The 11,395-nt window shown below is 41.3% G+C and overlaps 1 protein-coding gene across 1 annotated transcript in view; it reads right to left on the bottom strand.

Annotated features, from left to right (window-relative positions):
* LOC311226609 (uncharacterized protein) overlaps positions 1-11,062 on the bottom strand; it is a gene marked incomplete at its 3' end in the record, with an annotated part of 103,509 nt that extends 92,447 nt beyond the window's left edge. Inside the window, exons 1-3 of the mRNA XM_084312028.1 lie at positions 10,937-11,062; positions 3,319-3,431; positions 1,009-1,179 (exon numbers count right to left, since the gene is read on the bottom strand). Coding sequence (XP_084168154.1) covers positions 1,009-1,179; positions 3,319-3,431; positions 10,937-11,042 — 390 coding nt within the window. The 5' untranslated portion in view covers positions 11,043-11,062. The remainder of the gene's footprint in view (positions 1-1,008; positions 1,180-3,318; positions 3,432-10,936) is intronic.
* Positions 11,063-11,395: the final 333 nt, after the last annotated feature.

Below are 11,395 nucleotides of genomic sequence, written 5' to 3'. Positions count from 1 at the left end.
GGTGAAGGTCTCAGGTTTCAGGTTTTTATTTCGACACAAAACATATACCGATTTTACTAACTAATACAACATGGCTGTACATTATGTTTGGGATCCAGAGAGCGACCCACATTGGTAAGTTTATCTTGTATGTATGTAACGTTAGTATAATGGCTTGCCGAAAAGAGCGAGTAACGTTAGTACTTACTTGACCAGCCAGCTTGCTTCGATAGCTTGCTATAAGTAACGTTACCTTGTTTACCTCTGACTAGTTGTGTTTGTATTGAGGTACAACTCCTTTGTTTAGCACCATCCAGGATGCCACCCCAGCATCAAAAAGACCTTGATTGACAACGTCTTTGGTGGAAAAATGTGCAGTACAAACCCGAGTATGAGACGTTGCGACAGAACTAGGAGGGTCCCCAAAAACGAACTTGGTCCATTGCTGGCGAAGTTCGGCATCCACGGGAAAAGCGTGCAAAGACGTATTAGTAGCTTTACAGCCAGGAACAGAACATGTTCTGCGGGGTTTGCTCATCGTGGAAGATATGCAAGTGACTGCACTCCTGTTTCTAGGTAGTAGGTACCTCTCTATTCTAGGTAGAATGAGGGCGGGCATTAGCTCCAACCACAGAGCCAATCGCATCACTGTGCGCTACCCAGAGCCCGAATGACGTGACTCAGGCCTTCAAATCAAAATGACCTGATTTACTGGAGGACGAAAGGGGCTGGGCTGAATCTGAGCAATCCGCCAATATGGTATTTAGACCCTAAAACACATTGATACGAACTCCTATTACTATAATACAATGCTAGAGACTGAAAAATGACATTTATAATACATAGCCCCTTTAATATTTGTATTATCATTTAGTATTATCGCATATTCTTTCTTTCTTTTTTTTCGTTAAATACCTTCTTTTGATATTCGTAAAGTGCATTGTTTTGCAATCCTGTATGAAATGGGGATCGCTATATAAATAAAGCTTGATTGAATGATTGATTGATTGACAGTACAGGGGTTATTACCTGTGTTCCGGGGGATCCAGCGGGACCAGGAGGTCCAGGTGAGCAGTCTGTTGGTACCACCTCTTTATCTTCTACTACGACACTGGGCTCCAACAGGCCAGCACCGACCTTCAGAGTCTCAGCCCCGACCTTCAGAGTCTCAGCCCCGACCTTCAGAGTCTCAGCCCCGACCTTCAGAACATGCGCCACACAGTAAGAATCTCAGCTTCAGAACACGCACCACATGTGTGCATAATATATAAATATATATAAATCTATATTTCCCATTTCTACATTGTACTGTATACTGTATTGTATTGAAACTCAGTAACTTTTTTTTCCTACTCTGTATTCTATATTGTATATGGTATGTATATTGATGAACACTTTTGTTTACACTTTGTTTACATACTTTTGACTTTCTATTTTATACTTTATCTATTTTTATTTTTATCTAGCACACTCTCAGGAGCAAAAACGGAAAAAAGCATTTCATATAAAAGTCTTCTGTATTTTTGTATGACAACTAATAAAGAAACTTGAAACTTGAAACTATATACGGTGTGTACTGTGTACTGCACATGTTGGAAAAATGTATTGGTGAAAAATCTGACTTGAAGGATAACTTCTCTATTTTGGACCTTAGGCCCTATTGGTGGTGTGTAACTGGTCGGTCCGGTATTGAGCTAAGCTACAGTTTCCCTGCGGGCTCTCACTGGGTTACAGTCTCAGGACGCTCTACTGTGAAATGTATCGCAGTCCGAATGTTGAAACAACGGTTCCATTTGAAACAGAAGAATTTTGCCGACCGCACGACGCACTGTAAACCTCCGCACTCTAGCGAGTTGTAGAGATGGGCCGCAAAGCACGTACATTGTGATACATTTCATAGGAGAGCAAACTGAGACCAGTAAGAATACACCCTGAGCACAACTCTCAGGGGCTCATACAGAAACAAGCATTTCATCGTAACATATCTGTATTTTATTGTGATAAATAATAAAGAAACTTGAAACTTTTTTTTGTCAACTTTTTCTCCTTATTTTTCAATTTTTTTTCCCTTATCCCAATTTCGTGTTTCCAATTCTCCCCTCCCCTGTCTTGAACGTTGCTCGCATATGCCCCCCACTGGTCGGTTGTGGGAAGGATAGAAGCCTTGCATCACGTGTCCCCTCCGATACATATGGAGGCAGCCTGTCACATCTTTTCACCTCCCAGCGCGGACTCTCATTGGTGAGGTGTAATGTGTGGGAGGCTCATACTACCCCCGCTATTTCCTGTCTCTGCTGTGCAGGCGTCCCCCAACCGACCTGTAGGAGTCGCTGTCCACAACGTCCAGATTACCACCCATCGACTTCCACCCGCTGGCTCTGCCAATTGAGCCAGTATGACGGCCGGCCCAAGCCGGAGGCAATGCTGACACCCCGATTCGAGACCTTAGTCTCTTGCGTTGGTGACGAGCGCAATCTCCACTACGCCACCCAGCCGCCCAAACTTGAACTTGAAACTTGAACTTGAGCTTCCCGTCTCAGAAAAAGCACTTTTATCGTTGTTGTTTTTGCAAAGGATTTTCAATTGCCCGTTGACTGCTATTGTAGCTAGGGATGCTCGATATTGGCTTTTTTACCGATACCGATATACAGATATTGTCCAACTCTTAATTTCCGATACCGATATCAACCGATACCAATATATGCAGGGTTTCCCCCCCCAAAAAACGGAATAATTTCAGGTAATTAACATTACATATCTCTTGTCGTGTAATTAACACAAAATGATGCATACTTTGACAATAAATAAAATAATAATTTGTTCTTACTTGCTTGCCTGGGTAAATAAAGGTTAAATAAATGTAAAAATAAAATAAAAACGAATGTCTTTTTTTTACCCGATACCGATATTTTCCGATATCACATTTTTACGCCAATATCGGCCGATAATATCGGACATCCCTAATTGTAGCCCATTATTGCAGCTAGCTCAATACTGGACCGATCAGTGACATGATGGTCTCTATGTGTCAGGTACATGGTACACACACACCATGAATAGGGCCTAAGGTCCAAAATAGAGAAGTGATCCTTTAATATTTGATTTTCATCATTAACAGGGTCCGTTTGAATACAATATCTGATGAATCTGTGAATAAAGGACATTGAGAGACAGACAAGAAATGTGATTAACATCAATTTGTGATTAGCAAACTACGATACATATTTATGTGTGTGTATGTGCATGTGTGTGTACGTGCATGTGTGTGTACGTGCATGTGTGTGTGTGTGTGTGTGTGTGTGTGTGTGTGTGCGCGCGCGTGTGTGTGTGAACACCTACAGGGTCTCCTCTCTTCCAGAGCAGGGTGGGAGGGGGGTAGAGAGGAGGTGGAGGGGGAGGAGCCACGAGACAGCAGGGGTCAAACCTCAACGGCTCAGTCAGCAACCTGAGGGCTGGAGGACAGACACACACACAGACAGACAGACAGACAGACAGACAGACAGACAGACAGACAGACAGACAGACAGACAGACAGACAGACAGACAGACAGACAGACAGACAGACAGACAGACAGACACACAGACACATACACACACAGACACATACATACACATACATACACATACATACACACACAGAGAGACAGACACACACAGACAGACAGACAGACAGACAGACACAGACACAGAGAGACAGACAGAGAGAGAGAGAGAGACAGACAGACAGAGAGACAGACATACAGACAGACAGACAGATAGACAGACAGACAGACAGACAGACAGACACAGAGAGACAGACAGAGAGATTAAGATTTGTTTATTAAGGACAATGCAAATTAATGAACATCATTTACATGAGTGTATGCATAACATCACAGCATGATAAGGATGTAAATATGCCGGGAATAGCACAGGGCTAATTTCCACCCGTAGTCCTAACATAAAACAAACACAAAACGGATCATACAACGTTCATTCATAAAAACTGACATCACTGACATGACCACACTAACATGACATTCAGTCAGTACAACATCACTAACATCCAAACGGCGTTTGGGCTTCGAAGTGCGCGCATCCTATTATTATGCAAAGTCTAGGTGATAAGTGCCTAGACTTTGCATAATAATAGGATACCGTTTGGCCTCTGCCCATATTACGACTGCACCCCTGCTAACATCCCTAATGAGTGCATATTTGGCTGTCTAACAGCCATTTCCTGAGTTGGCCCCTAAAGGTGGACAGGGTGGTACATTCCCGTAACACTTTGAGAGCCAGCCGTGTTTTCCTTTTTACCCCCTTGAATGCCGAAATCCACTCCAATGTTAACGTTAATATTGCCTAATCTATGTTTTAAATTATGGCTATGTGTCTAATCTGCCCGTCGCTTATCAAAGACTCATTTTCCAGTCAACATTGTCAAAGCAGATTGTTTTTTTATCGCTTCATTTCAGTTTGATAGCATTTTGAAAATCACTCGTTTTCGTGGAAAAAACAACACATTCTATGATAATCGTCTTTTACTGGAATATTCTAGAACGTTGTCATTTGTCTGCCTATTTATGAATAATTTTCAAATAAACGCTAGATAATCGATATGTGTGCGCACGCACGCTCGTGCCGCGCACTGATAATCGCTGCTCTTATTTCCTGATGGCTTTTACAGTCAAAACAGCCATATCACATATAGGGGAAACGATTATATATCCGTGAAAACAAGTCTGATTATCCTAAGACTGATAACATAGATTCCTTACCTGAGATCAGATGGTATCCAAATGGTTTATTCCAATTTCCGATCGCCATTTGAAAAAAATCGCTCATTTGATTGATCCATTGTGTATACAGTAAAACACATATTCGCCGTGGCACCAAGGCTCCAGAATGAACTCTTGTAGACCCCGGTTACATCAGTGAGAGGTAAAATGTGGAGTCAGAAATCCTTTCTCCCATTCACTTTCATTGAGTCCAATCCAAAAGGGTGATTTACCATCTGGGAGACGATAGGGGGCGCTTTTTTCACATCTGAGCGCCTGGGGTGACTGGATCTCCAACAGTAGGCTCGCTTGATGCAATATGATTTCAGATCGCTAATAATAATAATTATTTTTTTAAACGAGTATTCTCGTGATGGGCATTCAACCCGCGGGGGGTAAACCCGAGAAAAGCCGTGAGTGGCATTCAAAGTGTTAAGGGGACCGGAAGGCTGTTCCATGTTCCACTTCCCTTTATCGATAGAACATTTTTGCTGAAGGCGGTCTTTCTAAAATGGACCTCACAATCCCTTCTGGTGTTTGACCTAGTGGCTAATCCAGTGTTCCTTTTCTCGTGGATAAACTCCTTGAGAGGGGGAGGGGCTAATCTGTGCAGGCATTTATATACAAAGCAGGAACTTTTATATAACGTTTGAGGTTTTCAAAATTTAAAATTTGATGCTTATCCAGGATTTTACAGTGGTGGTATGAGTACTGTTTCCTGTCATAATCCTTCAATGCTCTGTTGTAAAGTTGTTCTCTTCAAGTGTTAGGGAGGGCCGTATTTGTTTGAAGTTGGAAATGTTGAAGTTGATGGTGTTCCTCACTTTCTTTATGCGTTTCTTAAAGGTCAGGTTTGAGTCCAAGATGACCCCAAGGAATTTGAAGTGGGAAACAAGTTCTAGTTCTTCCTTCCTTCCTTCCCTCCTTCCTCAGGAACACATTGGACCGCTTGATGGTTTCTGGACGCTTGCTAAAGAACATGCACACAGTCTTTTTCGCATTAAGTAGGAGACAGGTGCTGTTTAGCCAGTATTGTACCTTGTCTAGTGCGCATGTGAGCCTAGATGTAATCAACTTTATGTCCTTGCCCTGTGTGTAGATGACTGCGTCATCAGCATACATCTGTACATTGAGTTCGGGACACACATTTGGCAGGTCATTGATATACAGGGAGAATAGCAGGGGCCCAAGGATTGATCCCTGAGGGACCCCTACAGGGTTGTCTAGATATGGGGACTTGGCGCCATTGACCGTGACACATTGTTTTCGGTTTGATAAGTAGGATCTAAACCATTCTATTGTAGCAGCTGAGAAATTGAAGTGAGTTAGTTTGGTTAGGAGGATATTATGGTTGACACAGTCGAAAGCCTTGCTAAGGTCTAAGAAGACAGCACCAACATACTTGTTGCTATCTAGTGCACTCTTGACCTTTTCAACAAACAGACAGTTGGCTGACTCTGTTGAGTGAAGGGCACGGAATCCAAACTGCATTGGGTTAAGTGGGGTGGGGCCCAAGTCGAGATGTTTAGTCATGAGATTCGACACCCACTTCTCTGCAACTTTGGATATGACAGGAAGTATACTGATGGGCCTATAATTGGTCACCAGTGCCTTGTTGCCAGATTTAAAGATAGGGGTCACCGTGGCCATCTTCCAGGATGATGGAACTTCCCTGGAGGTGATTGATTGATTCACTAGTAGAGTGATGGGTTTAATGAGTGCATCAGAGTATGTTTTGAGGAAATCAGTGTCGAGCCCGTAAGCGTCCTTGGCTTTGGAGCCTTTCAGAGAGAGAGAGAGACAGACAGACAGACAGACAGACAGACACACAGACAGCCACAGACACAGAGAGACAGACAGAGACAGAGAGACAGACAGACAGACAGACAGACAGACAGACAGACAGACAGACAGACAGACAGACAGACAGACAGACAGACAGACAGACAGACAGACAGACAGACAGACAGACAGACAGACAGATGGGCACACACATATACACACACAGACAGACACACACACACACAGACAGACACACACACACACACATAGACACACAGACAGACAGACATATACACACAGACAGACAGACATACAGAGAGACAGACAGACAGAGAGACACACAGACAGACACATACACACATACAGACAGAGAGACATGCACACAGACGGACAGACGGACAGATAGAGAGACACACACACAGACACACACACACACACACACACACACACACACACACACACACACACACACACACACACACACACACACACACACACACACACACACACACACACACACACACACACACACACACACATATGCAGGCAGGCAGACAGGCACACACATACCCAGACAGACAGACAGACAGACAGACAGACAGACAGACAGACAGACAGACAGACAGACAGACAGACAGACAGACAGACAGACAGACAGACAGACAGACAGACAGACAGACAGACAGACAGACACACACAGACAGACACACAGACACACACAAGCAGACAGACACACAGACACAAGACATGTGCCATAAGGATTAGAAACATATAGTTTTACCTTCAGATGCGTTTTTAATACTATTATTAGATTACTGATTGTTGCCCAACCATGGCAGGTTCTCTAAGAATTGGCAGATTCCTTGTAAGAATCGTATGTTTTCTAGGGCTGTCTTAAATACTTCGAAGCTTCGAAGCTTCGTTCGATGGCACAAGCTTCGAACATTAAAAAAAAATCGAAGTGTAAAAAGAAAAAAAGAAAAAAAAATAATAAATCTTTTTTCAAATTTTTTTTTCACATTTTTTATTTTATTTTTATTTTTACTTCTGTGTGTGTGTGTGTGTGTGTGTGTGTGTGTGTGTGTGTGTGTGTGTGTGTGTGTGCATGGGGCCATTGGGTGGGGCTGGGGGACAAATACACTGGAGGAAAGTAGTAGCACTGCCCAAATTATATCATCACTATTGCCTGTTTGAAGGATATCATCCTCAAACACATATACACCACCTACACGCCTATTCTCAGTCGTTGCCCCACAATGGTGGAATGAACTACCCACCCCAGTTAGGACAGCCCAAATCCCATCCAATCTTTCGCCGTCGACTAAAGACGCACTTCTTCAATCATTATCTGAAATAAAAATTTAAAAATAAAATAAAAAAAATCTAACCCTAACTAACCTTACTGTCATGCACTTGTCCTAATAAACTAACCTACACTGTAACACGCAACACTTTGATGAATATTGTTACTCAGCTGATAGAGTTGTATCCTTCCTGATGACCTGTCGTACAGAACTTGTAAGTCGCTTTGGATAAAAGCGTCAGCTAAATGACTAAATGTAAATGTGAATGTAAATGCCTTGTAGAATTCCACACATAAGAAAGAAAGATACTGGGATGAATAAACAAAATAGGAAATAAAATGTAGAAATGCATGCAATACATAAATAAATATGAATCTCCATATATGAAATAGAACATTTAGATAAGGTGCTACTGAGATGTTTTGGTGAGTTCTTTGTTTTTTTGTGGAAGTAGCCTTTCTTAAAAATGCATGAACATTCACTGATAATTGGTCTGTAGTGGAGTCTACAAGGTCTACATTGCCGGACCATGTAGAATCCGGACCTTGTAGACTGACATAATTCTGTGCATAGTTTAGTCTACACAGGCCATATTTCAAATAATCAAAATCTTACTTCATTCATCTTAAACATTCTTGATTTGGGGGATTGGTAGTTCCCATGAAATCTGAAGTTGTTCAAACGACACCAGCGATCCACCTTGAATTAAATCACACTGTGTTGGCTGCGTCACAGTCACGAAAGGGGCTACTTAATTCATTAATCCAATCCACTTTATTTATAGAGCACATTTAAAAACAACAAAGTTTACCAAAGTGCTGTACAAGTCCCACAACATAAGATTAAAAAAGAAAATTATATATAAAAAAATTATATATAAAAAAAAATATTAAACATTTTTTTAATTCGAAGCTTCGAATTAAAATCGAAGCTCGGCCCCGAAGCTTCGATTGCCAAAAAAAATTCGAAGGTCAGCCCTAATGTTTTCGTTACAATTTATTGGTAGACCATATAGAAATCTTGTAATATTTGCACATACCTGTTCAATAGGATATGGGCACTCAAGGTCAATCTGTATGCTCTGAGCAAAGACCATGCCAACACTTCTGCTAATTTTGCATAAAACGCCTGTCGATTGCATACCCAAAGTCATTTGAAAACTATTCTTGAACCATTTATAGCACATGCATGAGTCTGGCCTCTTTTGAAAGGAAACATTCTGACTTTTATTCCACAACAGGAAGAATCTGGGTGCTAATGTAATAGAGTTACAGAGTTTTTTTTTTTTTTATATATACTTACGTCTGAATTATTTTGCAAACAGATGCCTCTTACAGGTTCCAGCTGAGAGGTATTAGCTGGAAAACACAATGGGGCCATAGCCTGAAGTCCTATCTAGTACAGGTCCAAAGTTGATAACAATACCACAGTGTTGTTTTTCTAATGGTATGTATAGGTATGTTTATCCAAAATGGCCATTGGCCAATATCCCTCATGTGAGATATCGTCGTTTCCAGAATTTCATTGGCTACAAAAACAGTCAATAATTTTCATCGTCAGAGGTGATTGGTCCGGGCACCAGGAGGCGGTCATTTTTTCCAAACTGACGCTTGTTGGCTGTTTGGTCTTATAACCCGAAATTGGAAGCACGTAATAGACCAAGTAGGGTGTCAATCAAACAGCGGCCATCTTAGCTTTCAACCGATGTATTGGTTCAGAGACACTAAAACAGGGGGATGCCGCCAAACAAGGGCAAATGCACTGACGAGGTTAAAGTTTAGTACTAATCAACAGCCAACACTTAAGGTTTAGTACTCATTATAAGTAGTAAAAATGTGTATTCACTACATACATTTAAGAAATTACTCAAATATAAGGTAATACATATAAGACCTTATTATTATCCTAATTATATTTGATCTATAACATAACTGTATAAAAAAATAGTGACAAAGGGGGGGGGGGGGGGGGGGGGAATAAAAATAAAAAAATAAATATATATAAAATAAAAAAAACGTATATACGTTTTGTACATAAAACTATGACACTTTTGTAACCTTTGCTAAATTATGTACTGAATTATATATTTCTTTTGTGTGTAAATAATGTAATGTAAAAAGGGTAGGCAATTATAAGCCTTGGCTTCAGCCTACACCTTTTCGGTCATTTTTTTTTTCCTGTGTTTTTTTTAATGTTCTACTACTATGCTTTGTAAAAGAAGACCGGAATAAATTCATTCATTCATTCATTCATTCATTCATTCATTCATTCATTCATTCATTCATTCATTCATTCATTCATTAATTCATTCATTCATTCATCATTAGCCAACAGTTAAGGTTTAGTACTCATCATCAACCATCAGGTTTACTACTCAGTCTACCGGTCTTCAGTCAGGGTCTTGACTATGCGTAGTACAAACACATCCACCTACATCCACTCTCTCACACAGGCACACACACACACACACACGCACACACACACACACACACACACACACACACACACACACACACACACACACACACACACACACACACACACACACACACACACACACACACACACACACACACACACACACACACACACACACACACACACACGCACACACACACGCACACATGTCTGCACTATACAGTATGCTTACATGCATGCATAGGGCATAAAAAAAAATATTGTTTGTTTCCTGTTGGTTGTCAGGGTTGGTTGTCAGGCATGGGTAGGTAGGGAATTTATTTAATTTAATTTTTTTATTTTATTCTTTTCTTTCCCACGGCGACTATGGATAGGGGATTTCTTTATTTAATTAAAATGTTCACAACAACATGGATGCATGTACTCTGCCAGCATGTTTAATATCCATAATACTAAAGGTTTGACTAAGATTTCTATGAAACTTTATTCTTAAAAAAAAATTATATATTTTTTTTAAAACTCATAAAATATATTGGGTCGCACCTAAATCGGCAGGGTCGGTCGGCAACCGGAAACAAACAATATTTTTTGTTATGCCTAGTTTGAACACACAAACATCCACACACACACACACACGCACACACACACACACACACACACACACACACACATCCACACACCAGCTACACGGCGTACCTGAGCGAGCAGGGAGGATGTTGTCCATGTACGTGTGGTGATGGGAGAAGGCCTGTGCCACACAGAGAAGGTTGAGAAGGAACACTGCAGTCTTAACCAGGTCCATCCTGCCTATTCACTTCCCCTGAAACACACAACACTGCTGAGAGTCACTCACACACTCTGGGTGGAACCATATATTTAAGCATTACATCACACGCAGGAGTGGTTTGTGACCAATAAACCATGCCTAGGGGTGGTTGTTAGGCCCGAGGCGCAGCCGAGGGTCGTTAGACCCCCCTAGGCATGGTTTATTGGTCACAAATCACGACTGCACGTGGTGTAAAGCTTTTATACAACTGCCAGATTCATCCAACCTTATTTCTATACAATAAACACACATTAATCGAAGATTTATTGAAAAAACCATCCGCCAGAAAAAGTAGTTCCCACAACTCCATGTGGAAGCAGCTTGAAGTG

This window comes from Notolepis coatsorum, assembly GCF_963971535.1.
Source record: "Notolepis coatsorum genome assembly, chromosome: 4".
Lineage (NCBI taxonomy): Eukaryota > Metazoa > Chordata > Actinopteri > Aulopiformes > Paralepididae > Notolepis > Notolepis coatsorum.
This window is presented reverse-complemented; position numbering and strand designations above follow the sequence as displayed.